The 22770-nt window shown below is 40.9% G+C and overlaps 1 protein-coding gene across 1 annotated transcript in view; it reads right to left on the bottom strand.

Moving 5' to 3' along the window:
* LOC126858563 (tyrosine-protein phosphatase Lar-like) overlaps positions 1-22770 on the bottom strand; it is a 273630-nt gene that overhangs the window by 203560 nt on the left and 47300 nt on the right. Inside the window, 1 exon segment of the mRNA XM_050608989.1 lies at positions 19821-19956. Coding sequence (XP_050464946.1) covers positions 19821-19881 — 61 coding nt within the window. The 5' untranslated portion in view covers positions 19882-19956.

Below are 22770 nucleotides of genomic sequence, written 5' to 3'. Positions count from 1 at the left end.
ATAAAGAAGTTGCATAATTTAAAATTTCCAAAAATTCTGAGAATTTATAGAATTTTAATTATGGAATTTTAAATTACACAAATTTAAATTCTTATATATTGGGAATATAATAGGTAAAAGAGGTAATTCAAATAAAAACTTCAAAAATTGAATTTTTATAAACGCCAATTTATTTTCTTTTCTCATTTACAATACAGCAAAAATTACTATTTAAAAATTAATTGTTTTTACAATTCATTTCTTAAATGATCGTTGTACAGATTATAAACATCAAATAATAGGTTTATAATACTTATAATATCGGTAAAATTTATAATAAACTTATATAATACTTATATAATATTTATAATAAACTTATATAATATTTACATATAATACTTATATAATACTTATATATAAACTTATATAATACTTATATATAATACTTATACATAATACTTATACATAGATAATACTTATAACAAACTTATATAATACTTATATAATACTTATAATATAATATATAATACTTATATAATATTTATAATAAACTTATATAATACTTATATAATACTTATAATAAACTTATACAATACTTATATATAATACTTATATAATACTTATATAATACTTATATGTAAACTTATATAATACTTATATATAATACTTATACTTATATATAATACTTATACATAGATAATATTTATAATAAACTTATAATACTTATTTATAATAAACTTATAATACTTATTTATAATAAACTTATAATACTTATATAATATTTATAATATAATATATAATACTTATATAATACTTATAATAAACTTATATAATACTTATAATAAATTTATATAATACTTACATATAATACTTATAATAAACTTATATAATACTTATATAATATAATATATAATACTTATAAAATATCAGTTATAATATCGAATTAATATTGGTATTTCTTTGCGATTTGGGATGCGTTCGGGATGCACTTTTAACGCTATGAGTGTGCTCTGTTCAATTTTCAGTAAATAACAAAGACGAAACGAATATAATATTAACGCTTTTAGCATTTTGTGTAAGCGTGCTTCCCGAATGCAGCCTTAATGTAATTCTTTAATATTATATAAAAATTCACTTTATCTCCATATTTGTATAAAGATGATTGAACGATTTGATCAAATAAGTAACGCGGGATCATATAAGTAACGCGTACGTTGTGAAAAGAAGTAAAGTTGTTTTGCAATAAATTTTTATGATATTTCATTTAATTAATTTAATTATTCAGCTTAAGTGAAAAACACGTGGCAATGCTTCTTATAAACTGAGGACGACACGTTTTTTTACAGGAAATTCTAAACTCCATGCTTCACTCACCCACGCATAACATTCCCGTATGATGGCAACGAAGCGAGAGGCGACGACGACGTGATTATGCGTGTGCACTTGGCCAGGCAAACACGCATACACAACACACAGCGTATCGCGTGTCTACGCGCTGGATACCAGCACGATGAAGTACATAATGTGATACAGTAAAAATGTGCACTTTGTATCAAAGTAACGGCGAGGTCTCGAAATAATCGTGTGATCGGCGAGGTCAACGTATTCTCGTCATTGCGCGAGTATATATATTTAATTTTATAATTGTACAAAATTTCTTTTTTAAAGAAAAATATATTTATAATTTAGTTTCCTTATATATATATATATATATATATATATATATATATATATATATATGTTAAATTTGAATTATTATGTATAAGAAAAGTATATCTACGGAAAGAGGAAGAGAAAATAAATATTTTGTTTGTTGATGTGGATTTAATGACTTGATGTAACACCGATAATTCCTATGTATTTTCTTGAAAAATTTACTTCTGATTTTTTTTTATTCAAGAATGCACATTATATATGTGTATAGATGTCATTATAAAATAGTTGCATAAAAAAAATATATATTTTTTAAATCCGATATTGGACAAGTTTGCTTTTAGGACGATATATTTCTTCGATATTTATTTTTTAAAGCTGCAGCCATATACTTGTAAAATCTCCCAAGTAATAAAAAAGCTTATTTTTTAATCTTTTTTATTCTATTTAATTTTATTATGCTTTTATGTCATTCACTCACGGAGCATCTATGGATCGTCACTGTTTGAAGCAACAGTCATTGCCACAGCATTGACTTACAGCTCTTTGTTTTACCTTGAGCAACATCGTACTTTATATGGTATAAACCATTAAATCCCCTTTGCATACTTGCCAACGAATTTTCGGACCATATTGATTTTTTTCACCTTGCACTCAATTCATTTAGATGCTTTGTTACAATATCTTTATTAATTGTTATTTTCTTTTTCTCTTTTTTTCTCTGTTATATTTATTTTTTCTTTTTCTTTTTGTTTTAATTTTTATTCTTTTTTGTTGTTTTTATTCTTTTTTATTGTTTTTTTTCTATTTTTCTATTTTGTTGTTTTTTCTATTTTTCTATTTTTTTCTTTTTTCTTCTCTCTTTCTTCTTATTTTATTTTGCTTTTGTACTCATATATTCTGTATACCAAAGGAATTTCTCTTCCCGTTCAGTATTAATAAATAAATAAATAAATTGCCAAAAGTTATTGTCATCGCGTCCAATATCTATCCATGTCCATATCGGACATCTCTCGAAAGTTAAGAAATTACTTTGTTTATTCCACATTCCCAAGTTGCCATTCGGCGAGACTGTTCTGCGTGACGTGCGCGTGTGCCACAATCTAAATTCGATATACGATGCAATTTTACCGGCAGAAACAGTCGTGAAGAAAATCGTAAATATAATCGCGCGCGAGGATCAAAGATCCGCGGCGATTATTTCGAATCCGCGGCGATATTAAGAGGCGATCGAGCCGAGCAAGCCGAGTATAAAGTTAAGTCGATTATGTCTCTATTACACGACGCGCGGCTCATTCGGTATTCGTGACGAGGCTATTAACGCCGAATATTAGACGCAATAAATGAGCAGGCTCGTCGTGTCGTGATCTCCAGAAATAGTTCTCGGAAATCGCGCGCGAGCGATCGGCTGATTATATCGTCAAACGATTGATAAACGGGAGTCTCGAGGGTAAGATACTGTAACGGTATGTATTGCGCGATTTTTTCGTCAAGCGAGTGATAAGCGATAATATCGTCGATGTTAATATTTTATCAAGTGCGTCATGGATTTTACAGGTTTTCACGATTTTTACGACTTTTTAAAGCATAAAAGTATAATAAAATTTAATTTATTGACGCACCGCCTAATCTATAAAACTGTTAAACTAAAAAAAACAGGTGATATATATAAAAAATGCTTTTGGAAGATTATGGAAGGAAGAAACTCACAAGAAATAGATAGAGAAAGAATGAGTAAGAAAACGAATCGTGTACAACGGAAGAAGAAAAACAGAATCGTCTCCATTTACTACGGGGTTGTACGAGCGCATAAATTGGTGTAATTTCTCGTGCCGGTTCCGACCGGCCTTCCATCCTTTCTAATCGTGCTGAGCGCCGTAGAAGCCGTGGTTTCTGGTTGTAATAACAGTCGGGAAGCACGTCCGCCAACGAAGAAGCTCTTCAGCGTTTTCTCATAAAGCGCCGGTTAGATTGCCGCTTGTGCGCGGGGGGTTGCTCGCGCATCATGAGCGAGACAAGCAGCACGGACGAGAATTCGTGTTGATCCTCGAGAAAAACAGAGAAAGAAAGGAAGGAAGAAGAAGAGGGGGAGAGAATGGTAGTTTATAGTAACGTGAAGAGAGCCGGTTTTGCGATGGTTGTCGGTCGATGTAACCTTCGGCACGCGATCCCCCGTACGTCGTCGAGTGGCGCGCCAAGGGGAAAGTTTTGCCGCTTCCCCCCCAAGCCGTTAGCTTAGTACATTGCTGGTTATACACTAACTGGCCGATGCACGCGTCTTTGTATGTTTGCACGACCGAGACGCCGAACGCGGATCAAATCGTAAAGCTGAGACGTTTCGTTTGAGAATCCGGGTGAGGTGTTGATTGTAAAACGCAACTTCTTCATATCGAGACTGTTGATCATCGCACGGCGGAAGAAATTTCACTTTATCAGATATAGAGTCATCATAGCGAATCTCTAATAGATATTCTGGCGGATACGCTAAGTCAAAGAGAGCCAAATCGGATGCTCGAGAGTAGTTTCAAGTTGATACCGGATGACCCACTTCTCGCGATACTTGGTAATTAGACTTCGTTTACCTGATAGATGCAGAACGTAACGTCAAATGCTTTTGATGCCGCCGTTACGATACTGAAACGCGCTCGCATCTATCGATCGCCGTCCGCCAGGACGCAACCGTGTCTACAATCTAAATGGAGTCGATTAATTGAATTGGCTACCGATTCGGTTACAGGTACCGTATCTTGTCAATCTTTTGTAGTGCAAGTTTGTTTGTCGAGACGACGCTAAAAACAAACAAACTGATTGATAATGGTATCGAGAAAAAGCTTGTTTTCTAAAAAGAAGAATAAATAAAAGAAAAATAACAGACAAATAATCAACTTGCATATTAAAACATTGAAATAATTCACGGGAATAATTATAAAAAATTGAAAAACAATTCAGTCAATTCGCGCAATGATTTCATCTATTAATGACATCCAAAAATTAAATAGTTCAAATATTTATGACAATTTTAATTATAACAAATACACATAATAAACTAATGTAAAATAATAAAATAATAAAATAGTATAAAATAATGCATTTATTATAATAAAAATGATAAAATAACTTCGAGGATAATATTCTTTGAAAATTTTACGCAAAAGCTTATTTTCGAATGGATTTATGGTGCTGCTGCTGCTGCTGCCTGTCATCATTATCGTTCGGATTTCACATTCTGGTTTGACATCGTATAGACGAATCGACGGTCCGACCGTCGAATTTGTTACCGGCTTCCGGACGCGGCGCATCTAATAGAAGATCTCATAAAACGCACATCGAGGATGAATTATTATACATATGCGATTCAAAGAGGGGGAACGAGCCCGGCGTGAGTAACGGCCGTATAAATCGTAGGCGAGCGCGCGCGACACGCTCGGAAAACAATAAAATCTATATTTTAATCTGCGCTAGAACGTCCTCGCGACCCACGTCAAAAGAATCCCGCTGCGCGATTGGGTGGTGGAGGAGAAAGGAGAGAAACGAGAAAAAAGAAAGGGATGAGAAGGGGTGAGAGGGCTGGAAGTGGTCGTTTGTCACACTACGAAGGTACAAGCAACACGGAGGCAAGCAAAATGTAAAAAAACTAATGCATGCCTACTGTGTATATGAACTATGTACACGACGAGTCTATGAATAAAAATTGGTCGAATCTTCGAGTGTTTAAAGAAGAATGATTAATTTAAAGTGATACTAATTGCGCTTCCTTGCAATAATCTAAAATTATCGCGCTAAATTCATTTTTCTCTATAAAATAAATCGATCGCGATGTAATTTTAATAACTGGCTTTTACAGAGCGCGCCGGGAACGTCAAAAATTTCATCGTACGCTGGATTATTTTATATTTTTCAGCAGAAAAATTAATTGTCCATAAAAACACAGCTGCAGAGCTATTCGATGTAATTGCCAAGAGATATCTCGATAATGTTCCGTGCAACAGTAGAACGCTACTCTCATACGCTTCGTCTCTGTCATCGATCGAATCACCGTCATTATCCGTCGTCACGTTTCGCCAATTAAACGGGATAGGATTACATCATCCTTTAGCAAAACGACACAAGTTCTCGGTGACCGTCCCGTACTCTTCAGTCTCACCGTAAAGACAATAGACCCCAAGATCGTTATATAGATTTAACAATGAATCGTCGAAAACGGAACTTATGGTAAAAAAAAAAACGAGAGCGAGAATACAATCGCAAAGACACGATATAGGATTTAATTGGACCAATGGACTTGGCTCGAGCCACATAACGAATACAAATTGCACTCACAGGATACGCCGGCTTGTGCCGAATAAACTCGATCGATATAATATTATGTATATTGCGTTACAGTCGCCATTCGAGCGTTCGTTTGCAATTTCTCTTTTCTTTCGTCGAATAAAAGCATTGTCGCGTTACAGAGGATAACGAAAACCAATTGATAAGTATGTCGAGATAATTGTGTGCGTGATATCTTTAGTTTTTATATATAATATGTATCATATGTATGACATTTCTCATTTAATACAAGAAAAAAACGACAGTTTTTATTCTCGCACAAAATGCATTATACTCTGTGCTATTTCTAAAACAAAGTAACAAAGATTATATTTTCACTTTTTATTAATAAAATAAATAACGATAATAATACGCTCTTTATCTTCCTTGATTAATAACAAACTTATGTTTAAAAAATGGTAACAAACTACGCTGTAGTTATCGAGAACCTAACAAAGCATCCGAGCTCGATGAAACGCATACTCCCTCGTTTTCGCCAACCTACGGTTGGCAGCAGTCGGGAGTAAAAAAAAGTAATTAACAAATAATAAACAAAGAAAAGAGAGAGAAATAAAGTAAAACGCATCGTTTAAGAAAAAAAAAGCTCTTATGCTGTACTTTTAACCGCGTCTCATGTCAAATTTTATTCTTGTCGTAGATTTAATTCCGCGATCGCGCGGCAACTTAATACAGCCGAGAAGATTAGTTTACGAACGTCGTTATGAGAAGTATGAGTAATATGCAACTATACGTGGCGACGGTATAAGCAGTTTACGCTATAACTGTCCGTATTAGTTCGCGGACTGCCTTATCCTCTGCCTCTCGTTTCTCCTTCTCTCGCTCGTTGGTAGTTTCGCGGTAGCTCAAAGACCCTCCGGTAACGGGCCTTTGCGTGTTACACTCGGGTCAACCGCACGCTCCACACACGTCCTTGTGCTTGCGGTAACGCCGGTTTACATACGGACAACACATAAGGAAACAGGAACCGCAATTTACTGCCTTAAACGGAACCCAATATTATCCGAGTAGCATTATGATTATGTGCTTTCTGTAAAAGGGCTGTGTCGCGCGAAAACGGTGATGCCTTTAGCTTACATTTTCGGAGCACCATTGCGTTTGTGCGCATTCATCAGAATAGATTTGCTCTTATAAGATACCTCGTGAAATCTGAGAATAGACGCGACTCGCTTGAACGCGTGAGAACGAGTGACGGGGATTTGGTTTCGCAGCAATTTAATTTAGTTATGAAAACGAAGCGAGGGCTCTTAACCGTTTAATTTGGTCTCAGGTAACGCTCGAAAAGTCAAGTGCTGGAAGACGAGGATCGACCCTCGAGTGCATCCCGTTCGAGTATCCCTTCATACCGTAGTCTATGTTAAACCTTCGACCGCTGAGACGATTTTAGCGCTCGTCTTCCTTCTCCTCCCCCGCTCGATGTTGTAACGTCTCATTTCCCATGTCGTTATCGGGACCGACGTGAAAACTGTCGAGGCATGCATTACGCAAGGACGATCAGCGGAGTCGCAGGCTCGTTTATCTTGCGCATACGAAAGCATCGCGCATCTGTTTACTTCTGTGATCCTCAGAGAATTAATTTCCAGCTTTATTCCGCGAGGTGCGACGAAATCTCACGGCTCCCCTACAAAACTGCAATTAGTTCCAGTACGTGACTCGTCGTCGTCGTCGGCGCCGCCCGTAGTATTCGCTCGCACACGGAAACGCTGAACCCAAGTTTCGCGCGAGCGAGTTAAGTTAGCACTTAATTCGCCGAGTTTCGAGCCTGCGAAACTTCCAGCAGCTGAGACTGGGAGCGAAGAAAATTCGAGAAAGAGGAAAAGACACGTACAAGATGAGCCAGCCGGAGTAGGCGACGACAAAGTGCCATGAAAGAATCTTGTGATTCTTGAAACGGAAGATTTTCAAAAGCTGTCGTTTCATTTTAATATGTAAGCTGTATGTAAAATAGACGAATAAAATTTGCCCCAGTATATATATATATATATGTATGTATATATTTTTTTTTCTTGACCAATCTTTATAATAATTATATATTTTTATATAATTATTATAAAGATATATTTTTATTATAAACATATATTTTTTTTTCTTGACCAATCTTAATAATAATTATTTAGATCGATATTAATTTAAGTTTCCAGTATATTAATTTCCCATAAAATTGAAATCGAAGTAATTGAGAAACATTACATAAATATCCTTTCGATTTTCATCTACTTTCGATAGCGATTAAACGAAATCGAGTGACTGGATGTAGACCTAATTAATGACGGCGATGGATATCGAAGAGATAATCTCGGAACCGATTTCTTTTATCCTTAGAAAGGTGGAAATAGCTCGCTTTCGACCTCGGACTCGTCCGAGGAAAAGAAAAGAAATAACACGCTGTTAAAGCTCGCGATAAACCTCTTCCGGCAGGGAATGGGCGAAAAAAAACTTGAGACAATGTAGATCGGCTGTTAAGATAAGAACGAGGGAGGTTCGGTCCATTGGACAACGGCGTGAGAAAGAAGTGCCGAAACGCGGAGGTGAAAGTCACCGCAGTGGAAACGGATCGTAAGGGTCAGCCGCACGCAGAGTTCAGGGCGAAAATCAGGACGTAACTTTCACCGAGAGGTGAATTCCTCCTGGGTCGAAAACTCCATACGCAGATAAGCCCGAGTTCTACAGACAAGTTGTCAAAGAATTCCAAGCCCCAGAATACAATAAGCCCCTGCGTACAACTCGTATTTCGTCGGAATATTCCGTTTCAGTTCCCTTTCCGAATACGATCGCGCGAGAGAAACTCGCTGGAAGAAAATATGACAAAGCCGCGGCTTAGAATAACTCGGTCGAGCTTTTATCGACGCATTCTCGATTAAATATAACGGCCAGTAAGAGAGGAGAGAGCGTTTCTATTCTCGAGGCGCGATCCAACGGAGGTCAGTATAAAAGAAATGTCACCGTCGCATGCAGGATGCGCATCCCACAAATGCAAATGCGCGTGCAAAGATAACGATGGACCGACAACGGACCGTGCTTTCTCAGAAAAAGGTCACAGGAAATGCGATCGCGAGATTCTTTAAAGGGCGTTGACGTAAAAATAGTATCTGGCGCGCGAGCGGCAGCCCGTGAAGCGCGGATAACCAAAGCTCTCTTTGAATGATCATTCTCAACGGATGCGCTTTTAAGCGGCGACTATGTATCTCTGCACTTTCCATGAGGAACAGAGTATTCGTAGCAAAACTTTTATTTATTCAATTTCGATTTCTTCGAAATATCCCATGTCATATGAAACATATTCGGAAGCGACAAGATCAAATGCAAAGTAATTTTTGTATGAATATCACAAATTGTATCGATCGCGGATTTTTAAACAAATATTGATTAAAATATACTTGCACACGCGTACGAATACACACGCATCCAAATTCTACATAGATTGCATCCATGTATTTATTCTCTTGTTAATTCTTTATTTTTTTCTCTTATGAAGTGCGTTGTATCATGTTGCTCATTACAGTATAATTTTCTACGTGTTCATACGAGACTTAACATGTACAATGTATAAAATTCATTAAAAAAATGTGCGTTCTTTAAGAACAATAATGTAATATTCTTAGAGCTTCGTATTTAAGAACGTGCTCTCAAATATAGACATTCCTACCGCTTCTACATCGTACTTATGAAACGTGAGTTTATTAAAGACATGCATACACAGTGCATTCTTTCCACGTCGACATTTTACAACACATTTTTCTCGCTTTTCAATTGGCAGTCGTTTCCTGTGCTTTTCTCTTTTTTTTTTTAATAATGCACAATAGAAAGCTTAAGATATTTGCTATGTGTTATACGATCAAGTGAACGGAAGCAAAACACGTTCATGGAATTCTTCTTTCGCGTTGCCTTCAAATAACGAATGCTCATTCTTCAGACGCATAAAGAGTAAACTATAATTTTAATAAAGTTATACTGTTCCGAAGTATTCACAGAGCATAAAACTCTTACTACACGCAATTACTTTTTGACAGTTAGTACGCAGAAATTTAATAAAAAGAGACACAAGATGATGATCAGAAGATCAAAGACGAGTTAAATGATGAAGATCAAAGACGAGTTAAACTCATGAAACTTTAAGAGACTTAAAAATCTTTCGAAATTATGGAGAACAATGCAAAGAGATTTTACGACAAATTCAACTTTACATTCAACGTTATTTTAATATAAATACAACATATCTATAAAAAGAAATACAGAATATCTCTTTCTGAGACTTATTAACGCCTAAATATAATATAAAATTATATATCATTTTCCTCTTATACATTACTTTTCTAATAAATATATAGGTAAAAGATTGAAGAAAAATCAATTTAAAAAATCGTTGACATTATGAAACATAAAAAGCCATTTTGCGTTATGCTGCAACGATATCGCGGATAAAGTTTCGACATAACATAACACTATTTCATGCGCCATTGCAACGGGTCGTCGATTCTATTCTATCCGCATATTGCTTGCCATATAAGTTGGCAAGGAGAACCCCGTTTCGTGACGGGGAAAAAAGTAGTTGGCAAGAAGAACTCTGTATCGCAACGGGGAAAAAAAGTATTTGCCGAGTATCACGTATGACGCGGAGTAATGCACGTTGTAGGCGCGCTCGAGATCGGAAACGTAGCCGAGGATCGAGGAGAGGCAAGAAAGCGACGTGAAAACTAGCTGACGTAAAATTGAAAGTGCGAAGCGCGCACATTTGCGGCGTACACGCGACGAGGCGTCGACGGCAGCAGGCCGTTATTGGCGAGAAATGAAAAAAAGTGTCGCGAATGAAAAAAAAAAAAAGAAAACCGGAATCGGCGAAAAAAAAAGATAGGTCGATAGTAGCGGTGATTGCGGGTTGATGATCGAAATGTTTGTTTTATGCAAACGCGAGCGAGATCTCTGCTACTTGTAGCCATAGGTTTCTCAAAGACCATCAAAGAGTTCCGCACACGCGTTGCATCGCCCGCATATTCACGCACACACACACACACATACATATACACGTACGTAGATCAATGCAGGTAAATCGTAAAGCTTCGGAAGCCCGCGTCCTTCTTCTGGAATATCGATCGCGCTTCAGATTTCGCCGCTGCTTATCTGTACTTATCTGTACTATTGTAAAACTTTATTTCCGTATTTTTGCGGAAGAAAAATATGAATGACGGTATCAATATCGATTGGAGTAACGTGAAACAAACCTCCGATAAAGGTAATCAATCCGATTCGCAAGTTTATTTATGCTCGATCTCGCCATTTCATCATTATGAAACAAATAGCTGTTGGCTCATCGTATTTCGCATGCTCGAAGAGGGATACCGATTGCAACATTGCAGCAATTGGAATTCGTACTATTGACACGCAGCGAGCCGCGTGCAACTCTTTCGGTTAATTACCCGAATTTCAAGAGGCAACGAGCATGGTCGCGGTAAATAAAAGTGGTCGCTGTTACGCTTTGGCGCAACCAACAACCGATTTTTTTCCCTTTTTTTTTTTTTTATTTTGCTAATGACGCGTCGCTCTCGCTTCTCTCTTTTTCCCGTGACAATTCAAAAATCGGGGAAGCACGCATGCATATCAGGGAAAGTCAGATAGTACGCGAGTAAATGTATTAGGATGGCGAAAAAGAGCTGGCGGGGCAACCGGTGGCATTTTTATCGAAAGAATTATCGCGATACTATTCCGATCGGTAAGGAGGTACGGTTATTACGGCAGTTATTGCAAATTATGGTGCCATTATGTGGAACATTGACACTCTTTCGCGCACCGATGGGCGATACATATACGGTGGCGCATATGCCGCCTGCTGCACGAGACCTTTCATAATGGTAATCGATAAGTAATCTACCGTAATCATACGTGCAGTTAATGGCCAGATTTAAAACGTCCAGTGTGATATCGCGACCGCGAATTCGCGTCGCGATTTCGAGAGCGTTGATGGAGAGCCTTAACAGTGGTTTTTTTCGCCACCCTAGATGCGACGATCAGTTTCCACAGGTCAGTTTCGTTTTTCAAACATCGACTACATCGGCTTCGCATTAGCGGGATATCGGGCGTGCACTCGTTCCAACCTCGGTCAGTTGCATGGTACGTGAATAGCCTCACACAAGAGCTTTCGCTAAAAATGTTTCACGCCCGCGCGATATCCATCGTTTGATATTGTTTATGAATGACCCTTTTTCATCTCTCGCTTCAAGCACCGATCCAATCAAGCAATCGTTTGACGCGCTTGTCAAAGATGATTCCCTGTCGATTTTTTAGAGAATTGTTGGCGCCTATTATCGATCATTGCATAATGGCACAAAGCGATTTTAACGTATTGCGTAAAAAAAAAAAAAAATATAAAAAAAGATTCTCCGCTGAATAGCGGAGAAGCATATTATATGTATCGAAATGATTCCGAGTCAAATAATTATTGTTAAATTTATCATTATAATGATGGAAACGTTAAGTAATTTTTGTATGATTTTTAAAGAGACGTTGGAGAAATCACGCGAATCAATAAAGGCATCCTAAAATGATGATTTTACACGCTCCCATTTTTCGAGGCGCAAAGTGCGCAACGTTGATGTGACTTTTCGCCTTTTATTTCCTCGCTTTCATCGCTTCCTTTCACGGCGATAACATTTCCCCGGCCTTATTCTCGAAAAATGGGGGAACCTCGCGGAAGGCAGCGATCCATCATAAATTTAATATTCGAAATTTCACGAATGTTCCGCGCGCTTTGGGGGCCATTCGTTTCCGCCGGCGATATAAATCTGTCCGATAATGTACTAGGAAATGCAGTTAGTGAAGCCCGAAAGTCGCATAGCTTTCACGGATACACGGTTAATGGTAAAAACGCGGATGAAGAAACGCGGAAATAATAAGCCGCGTCTCTGCGTATTCATGTATAAAAATGGCGAGATTACAGCTCATATTTTGTATTTTGCGCAGGCATATAAATATATCTTTGATATTTCGATCGCTTTTGTCTCGCCTCCTGCGTAGAGGACGAAAACGACGTTTTGCAGTGGCGTTGCAAAGCGTTACGAACGAAATGAATAATCGCATAGAGCATTTAATAAATCAAAACGTCAAGATAGAAACTGTTCGGAGATTCGTGCGCAGATTAGCCGTAATTTTGGCAGCGAGATTGCACGTGTTTTCCGTTCAACGCGCGCGCGCGCGGGCAAGTCCCGCACATAAGTAGATTATAAATTCGTTCCGCGAATGTTATTATCCTTTGATTAGGCGCCTCGTTGCAATCCAATCTCGCACAATTTGTAGAAAATACGTAACGTATTTCGCAAAGCAACCGCGCGGTGCGATGCTCGCGTCCGTAAATGTTTTCGCGATCGTTACCGCGGTGATGCCCGTATTTTGTAACGTTTCGGTGATCCGACGTGAAACGCACGGATGGAGACGCGGGCGTTTACCCGCGTTCAACTGCCAACGAATTCACGTCTGTCTGTAAATTCGGCCAACATCCACGTTAACTGTGCCTGTAACGGTGCCTTATACAAAAGCGGATAAAAGGTATCGGTTTTTATCAAAAGCAGCTGCTATTTATCTATTTTTTTTTCAAAAATATTGTTCGATTTTCGATAAATTTCAGTGCCCGTATATTTTGATTTGTAACTTTTAAATTACTCGTAAATTAAAAATTAATAGAAACGATTATCGATTAAATATACGTCTTGCGAAAATATCATGTATTAATGCGGTAATCTTCGACACTTATGTGACATACACGATATAATTATTAGTATTAATTCTTGCATCGTCCGCAGTATCTTTTAAGTATAGTTTACTATAATTTATACAATATATTTTTTATTTTATTTTATTTTTTTTTTTTTAATTATCGTGGATCTTTAAAATAAATGCAAAAATGGTGATTTAAAAAGTGACGCTAGATCCGCGTGGGGACTGAAAGGTCTTGGAGCAAAAGGCTCGCAGGTTGATTCACATAGAATGGTTAATTACATTAACAAACTTTTGCGGCAGTGCTCTCTCCAACGTCATCCCTAATCCGACACAGAGCGGTCTGTCTCTGCTTTCTGCAACGAAATGAGAAACTCGTGGCCGCAGAGTCGCGCGACTCTCGGTCTAGCAATTAACACGAGCGATTTTTTCGCATTACGCGCAGGTGGTTAATTATCATCTGCATTTCAATGCGCATAAAACGCGATTGCAGTCGATGCATCAACACGAGCGAAAAGTTTGCTCGATTAATTAACGCTGAATGCACGATGGCAAGTGTTGTTGTCCGCTATATTATTCCGATGTCAGAGGTAATTTCCTACCCTATAATGTACATATAAATACGAACATTGCCAGAGTACAAAGAGAATAAATATCAAGGCTCTTTTGAAGTCGGAGTTTCGCCGGTAAAGCTCTCTCTCTCTCTCTCTCTCTCTCTCTCTCTCTGCGCGATATTTTAAATATTAATTTTCTCTTTACTTAAATATTCGTGTTAATTATGTACCCGTCATTTAACTTTCCTTTAATTTTTTATTTAATCCGCTAGGAAGATTTAACGGAAGAGAAACAATTTCATCGAGTCTTATTTGCGCGTTGTCGTGTTCTCTCGCGTTTCGAGTTCATTTCAGAGACGAAAACCTGGCGCGCAAAATCCGCGGCCGCCCCCGGGCTGCGTCGAACACCGTAAAAGTTGGCTCGATCACGCGAGTTTGCCACCGCGACACGACGGGCAATCAGTTTAGCCCGCAAACTGCGTCGGCCGCGGCGCGGCTAATCCTGGATCCGCAAGTAAGTTCACGCCGAGAGTGTAAACCCGAGAATGTTGCGGCTAAACTACATTATCCTCCTCGCGCGATGTCTCGCGGCCCGAGAGAGATCGGTCCGGGAAGGTTTATCTCGTCGACGTTTGTTCGATACCGTAAAAGATCGCTGCGAACAGCAGGGGGGAGAGAGAATATTGCTGTAAAATACGCTATATCGAGCGTGGTACGAAAAAAAAGCGCGAAAGAAGGAAAGTCGGATGCTCCTCTCGCTCTCGAGCTCTCGAGGATCGCCCGAGACTCTCTTCCCTATAAAATGACTGGAGTAACTTTTTTATTTTATCATCCGGCCATTCTGCGAGCTACTTCGGCATGCTTGCATACGCGACCGTAGGTACGTAGATAGGTAGGTAGGTAGGTAGGTAGGTAGGTAGGTAGGTAGGTAGGTAGGTATGTGTGTAACCGGTATTACATACATACGAAGGTAAGGCACAGCACGCGAACACGCGAGTACAAAGGCACGATCGAAGTAACCTAGACTCTCCGTTTCCAGGCCGACATCCAGCGAGGTTCTCTTCGAGGTAGCTCAGTCAGTATAAGTACGTGTACTTCTTTTCGTGTTTACGCCGCGACGCTAATTAAGTATATTTTGCCAGTACGCTCGTCTCTTTAAAAGCGAATATTATTTGGCGAAGAATTTTATGAATCGCGTCGGACGATGTAGTCGTCGAAAAAGAGCACGTCGAAAATCGTTTCGGTTTCCCAAATTGTCCGGCGTTGCTTGCTCGGTGATGCGGAAAGCGTCGAATGAGGGCGGCGATAGTCGACGGGGGATGCTGTCGGGGGAAGGGGATGGGAGAAAGGGTCGGTTCTCCCCTAGGAGCGCGTTCATTCCATATGTACAAAGGCGCGAAACGCTTGAACGACGAATACAGAAACGGGCAGACCGGCAGAACAAAATGCACCGATGGCACGCGCAAGCGGCTGTCACCCGTCATTACATCTCGTGCTCGATTTTTGGTCGCGTTTTTTTTTTTTTCAGCCGTTCGTTCTTTTACTCGCCTCAGTACCGGGCTCTTTGAAAAGTACCGACGTCTACTCTGTCAATTACTGATAAAAACGACGACAGGTTGCGCGGCGCGAACGACAGTCTAGAAACCGAAACCAGGGAAAGCGCGGGTGGCGGGAATGTAAATTATCACGTCTGGCCGGACGATAAATAACGCGCGACCTCGCCGAGCCCAAAAATGCGGCGGTCGTTTTGCCCCAGGTTAAAACGACAAAAAAAAAAAAAGGGCCGATGATTCCGCGAGAGGACAACCTTGCGTATCATCCGTCTAACTGCAGAGATCCGTTAAACGCGCCCCTATATATCCTGTTTGTGCAAAGTGATACAATTTTTTTTCTTTCTGCGCGCGCTCTGAATGCTATCCCTACTTCTGACATTTGATTGAATGCAGTGACATTTGAGAAATTTCTTCCTTCACATGGAAATACTTTTGAAAGTCGCCCCCGATATCTCGCGTGGCTCTCGCCGACGCATGATTTCTCCGGTTATCTCAATCGTAATGGCGGTGTATTATGGCGGCGGGTCTAACCAGATTCGTAGAGAGATATGATTACGGTAGAAACGAGTTTTTCTTCGCTTGACATGCCGATGAAATATGATCACGGCAACCAACGTCCGTGAGACGTGGTGGGATGTGGATGGGTGTATGCGGCGTCGCGTTCAGCGTGCATAATGTCTCATAAAACGCGCGCGGCGGGGTTATTTTTCGGGAAAACAAGGACGGTAGCCGACCGTTTCTATCGCGTCCGGCTGAGAGAACGAGATATTTCATCGTACATTTTTCCCTACGCGCGTTTGTATAAAAACCAAGATTTCTGCAAACAATATACACGATACATGATTACGTTCCTAATATAAATTTTTCTTTATTATATAATGTTTTAAATATAAGACAGTTTTTAATCTAAGTCATAATTGTTTTTAATATTTATATATTGATATTTATATATTTCTTATATCTCTCGTTAGCTACGATTCTTTTAATCAGTTCGAAATAGATATTATGTCAATGTCGAGATATAAACCGTGATATAAAGAAATAATACCGAGACTGCAATCCTTTTTAAATTAAGAGTACGATAAAAAAATCTATATCCGAATCTATAAAAATATACTTTTCAAATAGATTTAAAAACTAGAATTTTGCGGGGTCTTCGGAACACGATTGCTGCAAATGATTTCATTTGAAAATTCGCGGAGCTATTTTCTGGTTGTTACCGGAGCCAGCCACCGGCTCGATGTTCTCTTTATGACGTCGAAAAATCTATCGTTCGCTTCGCTCGCTTGCGGTTGTCGTGCTGAGGTCGAACCGTAGAGAATCCATTTTGCAGCGTGATACGAAAAAGCAGGACGTTGACATACCGCGCGACCGAGAGAACGGTAGCGAAAAAGAGAACGAGAACAAAGAAGAGGAACGACTAAAAGAGAAGAACGCGAAAGAGCAGTCTACGCACTATGTATCTAGATACATGCGTATATGTGTATCATAAAAGTGCATATACCATATGAAGCGCGTTTCGCTGAAACAAAAATGACGCGTGATTTGGAAATATTCGCCGCCTACGTCATCGCGAATTACCGACTAGATCTCGCTTGTAACCGGGACACCACCGGCGGCATTTTTCACAATATACGCAGTAAAGTACACGCTTGCGTATACGTAACTCATACACGAAACCCGCCGGAAACGCAGGAAAACGCGAAAGCGATTCGGCGGGAGCAAAAGAGAGTGAGAGAGAGAGAGAGAGAGAGAAATGGAAAAAATAAATGAAAAAAGACGCGATCTCGATAGCTACGTTCCCTTAGCCCGTGAGGGAGGCACACCTTTCCGCCCCACGAAGCATCGCCACACGGACGGACGGGCGAACCTCCGAGGAAATCTTCGTAGTCGACCCCCGGACTGTTTCCTTTTCCTCGAGTTAGACAGGACAGACGAGACGGATCTGCATTAACTATGAATTCCACCCATCCCCTTTGCTATCAAGTGGTCCGTCCTCCTCTATCTCTCTTCCTTTTTCCCTCGCGACATCTTTGCCTTTTTCCTGTCGCTCTGTTTTAGATGACGCTGACATAGAGTGCCAATTTTCCGACCGACCAATGGATATAAGCCGAGCGCGTTAGGCGAATTAAAAGAGGGCAAAAGGACAAAAAGCGTTTGTGGATTTCCCTTGCGTGTTACCTGAATGCACGCCTGTGTCTATCGGGGAGAATTGCGGAAAACGGAGCTATTGAATTCAGATCGGCATCTCCATTGGGGAAAATAATTCGTTCCGTACTGAATGTGGCTAACTCTCGTCATTCGTTACTAACAGTATGCTAGTTCCGCTACGTCCACAGTTGGACAATGTTCCTCGCTTTCCCGAGGATTGACCAATATTTCGAGCGGATACCCGTGATCGGTAACTCGATCATGGATGTTCGCAGGAAGCTTTTAAAAGCATGCGGCTCGCTGTGATTTTCCATTATCTACTTACCGCTTTGTTACATTGACCCGGCAACAACGCGCATGCTTTATAACATCGCGTCTATACGAGACATTATCATTTCCCATCGCTGAAACTCGCATTCAAATCCGGCGAGAGCTTTCCGATAGTCGAATTAGGATTACGTCGCGATATAATTAATTGACTGAAATGCCGGGGATGTATCATCGTCATTACGGAGTCAGCGTAAAGCTCGCCCGGATTACCGAACTGCGGCGACAGATTACCGCGTAATGATCGCCCAGTTAGCATTACATCCAGTCATCCGATCCTAAATTCACATTTATTAACATCGCAACGACAAGAAACGGCGCCATGGTGTTTCGTGCATAGCTAAAAGCTTTATCTAATCTGCATGCGGGCTCGCGAGACATCGCCTCGTCCGGTCAAGTTTAACGTAAGCGGTCTTAAAGTCCGTAAGTAAACTCCGTTGCCATCTCCTAGATTGAGCTTGGCGCTGAAGACTCGTGATCACTTCCATGAAAGTCCAAGCAAACCGCACAAGATTCGCGCGAGAGATTCGCATTTTTCACGAAAGACATGCGAAATCTCGATAACGCAAAATTGAATTTTCGACGAGTCGAGTTTTAATCGCGAACAAGGTGTCGTGCTGAGGCAACGCTGACACGTGTTCGCGATACAACGTACACGCAAGTCAACGCGATGCGTGCGCTTGTCATTTAGCCGCCGAGCCGCTCCCTGCTCGAAACACGCGTCATCGCTCGTCTCTTTGAGACGAGTCACACCGGGCTTTTTTTTCGAGCCCGGCCCTAGGGAGCGGCAGTCACGTCGACGACGTTTTCTCTTGTCCTTTTCTGTGCATTCGACACTCGCGACGCATTAGTAGTCCGTTCTCCTGTTTCCGCTTCCGCGAGCGTCCTTGAGCGTGAGTATTATATTTTGAATAGAGAACGTTACGCATACTTTCACAATAGTTCTTCTCCCTTTACTTTATTTATTCGCGCACGAATAAAGCGAGAGTCTCTTGTATGCGTTTATAACAAGATTATTATAATCACGATTAATTTCGCGAAACAATTACGCGTATATCGAGAAATCGAGTCGTAATTTTATTCAAATATTGTAACGCGAATAACGACAAAGAATTATATTTTTTATAAGCATTTCGATATAGAACGAACTTTTTGCATGGGCCATCGATCGAAAGCGCGCGAGCGACAGCAGCGTCATAGCTAATAAGTAAACCGTAATAAATTACGTAGATCCAGAACGTTCGTTCGTGCAAAAGGATTATCTCGTCGCGTTTAAATAACGCTCGAGCGGACGAGCGTATCGGAGCTTTCGATCTGGTTTCGCGACACGACGCATGCGACTCGATTCTCTTTTATACGCGCGATCGAACGCGAGATACGCGCGTGGAAAAGTGGCGCGTCGCTCGGGCTCTCGTAGATTTCGAGAGTCCTAGGAAGAGGAGCACAACCCGCGTTGTTCGCGGTCATTGTCCTCGCTCACGAAACGTCCACAGCGGAGAAAAACTTGTCCTTATCACGATCGGACGAGAAAGTTACTTTAACACTAGAGCAATTTCCGTTGATCTTTACTCACCAGTATTCTGCGCGATAATCGGGTCAATCGCCAGCAACACGACGAGGAAGATAGGAGTCATATTGACCACCTTCTTTCCCGCCTTCCCTCGGTCACCCGTGATCACTGCACACTTAACACCACAGCAGCGTGCCACCTATGAAAAGATAAATCACCTTCGTCATAAACATACCACCTTCATCACTGAGGGGGAGAACGAAGAAAAGACGATGACGAGATGGCGTCTTCCTGACGAAGACCTTGCCGCAAACGTGACACTGGACAACGATCGGTAAGATCGACAAACTCCTCTCCTTCGTCGCACACACAGGCGCCGCGAGGAGAAGATTGTTCGCAGGGGGAAGAGGAGAAAAATCGGACACGTTAAATTCTCGAGCAGTACGACGTAGACGCGAATGATCTCGCTGAGATTAGCGCTTGCCTCTCGTTTAGGCAGGAACAAGAAAAGCGTAACGAGGATGAGTTACGCGTAAAAAAATACTTGTCGTTTCTAGTGCGTTTACAATATAACTATACAAAACGACGGAATAACGCAAAGGTGCCTATTCAGCGGCCGTCGAGGGAAAGTATCGACACACGCCATTTACCACTCTTTCTCTCTCTCTCTCTCTCTCTCTCTGTGTCTTCTTTGCACGCGCTAAAATATTCTGCGAATGTATCGAAAAACGGTCGGTATGGGCGATCGTCGGCGTTAGGGGAAAAAGAAGCGCGCGTTTTCCTCCGAGCCGGTCGCTGACATCGTAATAATGGCTGCGATCGTTGTGCCACTTTCCCACGACGATCCCTGCACGTTCACGCGAGCTAGACTATTTACATTCTTCCACCGTCGCCGCGTCCGCTCGTGTTCGCTCTTGCCGGTTTAATGGAAGGATCAATTTTGGAAAGGATGTCACTTCTAGACTGGCCTCCGAAAGGCAGAACGTCACGATGTATTTCCCAGGAGATAGAAGATATTCCCACTTTACTCTCCCTCCGACATTTTCCGCTCTCACGCCACGACTCTTCCCTCCTTGTTCCGTTTCGCCGAGTCACCTCGTCACTGGTCGTCTTCTTCCTCGCGTCGTTTTCCTCTCTCTCTTGATACCGACGATAGGTGCTAATAAGCTACACGCGGTAGCTTGTGGTAGTTCAGAATATCCGTACTTGGAATGTGTGAATGATTATCTGCCGCCTTGTACCGACTCGCCTCTGCCGTTCCTCTGACTCTTAAAAATCCCACATTCTTGACTGTGGGCTCTCGTTGCGATTATCTCGACTCTTTCTTCCTGTGATTCCACGACCATCCCATATTTTCGCGTGTCGCACGCTCTAAGCCGAGAGCCCTCACGACAAAGCTTTTACCGAGCTTTGCCGCGCGAGACGTTGACCCTAGACTTGGCGTTGACCACGGTTCCGACTCGCGTTACATCCTCCAGGTAACAGACTGTAATTGTTTCTCTTTACTTTCCCGCAACTTCCACCAGACGGATAGACTTTTCATTTTCCACCCGATGCTTCTAGCGTTCTCGTTATATTCTCTCTTCCTTTGATTTCTTGCTAAGCAAAGTATATATACATATATATATATATATATATATATATATAACTTCCGCTGACGCTCAGAAAGTCCAAAAGTGGAATAGCTGGTTTTTGACAAGGCCAATGTAGAGAGTGCTGTAACGTAGCTCTTTTTCGCGAAACAATGGCGGAGCGTTGTAAAATGTTGGAATCTCTCTCTCTCTCTCTCTCTCTCTCTCTCTCTCTCTAACTCTTGTTAGGAAATGCGAACGATCCTTTCTGTTTAGCGATCAAGCCGAGTCCATAGCAGAGTCGGGCAGAGAAATTGTTTCGCGAGAAAGAAAAACGAGACGGGTACGATTAATAGTAGTAGCTCGCGTGTTGATATTTGTACGGCAGTATTAGAGAGAGGTATATTGCACTCGCGACTACGGACTCCTTCGAATCTTGTTCCGTGCTACCTGCACTCTCGTCGCACGCAACGTTACGTTCTTCTCACCATCCAAATCCTGCGAGTATATTTTCAACTGTGTTTTTCGCTGCATTTGTATGTCTTCCAACACGTTTCTCGTTGCACTTCCAAAACCGTGCTTGATGTCGACGAAAGCTTAATCTGATTTCTCAAATTCTCCAACGTTCGCCTTTCCGGTCGTCCTTCCCATTTCTATTGCTCTTTTTACTTTTCGGAATATTATGCGTACTAACAGCAACAAATTTCGTCAACAATGTCTTCTCTATGTCTTTCTCTACTTGATACAACACTCTAAATAATGTCGTGTTACGTTTTCTCGTGCAAACGAATCAGACCCCTTCGACAGACAGGCTTGTCTTCGCAGAAGTTTCACGTTTTCTGGTTACAAAGGAAGGAGCAAGGACTCGGCGAACGCGAGCCTCGGATTCCTATCGCGTACTCGCGCGACTCAATTATAAATTACTCCGACGAGCGTATGAGACCCCGCGTTAAGGGTAGTTTTCTGAACGCGCGCTGCGGCCTGACTGACTCACCCCCATGCCCCCCGACAGCACCCCCCCACCCCGTTTGCCCGCCGCCGACATTCCTGACGCAGGCGCATCGCCCCCTCTCGACCTCAGGATCGCCGTACATACACGTACGAATTCGCGCCAGACCAGATTTTACGACTATCGAGAGAGATAGTCTCTTGGCTCTTCTCTTTCTTATACTTTTTTTTTTTTTTCTTACTGGACTAAAGTCGCGAGTTACGAGCGAGTTTATGCATTCCCAGATATATGCCCGAATGTAAGAAAACTTGTTGGCCTTGGAAATTTTTCAATATTCTTCGCGACAGTGTTTCCATCTCTTCTGTATCTCCTCATTTATCCGTTAACATTCTTATTAAAGTGACGATATAAAAGATGATCTTTTTATCGCTGAAAGAGAAAGAAATACACACGTTATTGCAGCTAACAATTCTATCTTGGGGAGTGCACTTTT

This window comes from Cataglyphis hispanica, chromosome 26 (genome assembly GCF_021464435.1).
Source record: "Cataglyphis hispanica isolate Lineage 1 chromosome 26, ULB_Chis1_1.0, whole genome shotgun sequence".
Taxonomy (NCBI): Eukaryota; Metazoa; Arthropoda; class Insecta; order Hymenoptera; family Formicidae; genus Cataglyphis; species Cataglyphis hispanica.
This window is presented reverse-complemented; position numbering and strand designations above follow the sequence as displayed.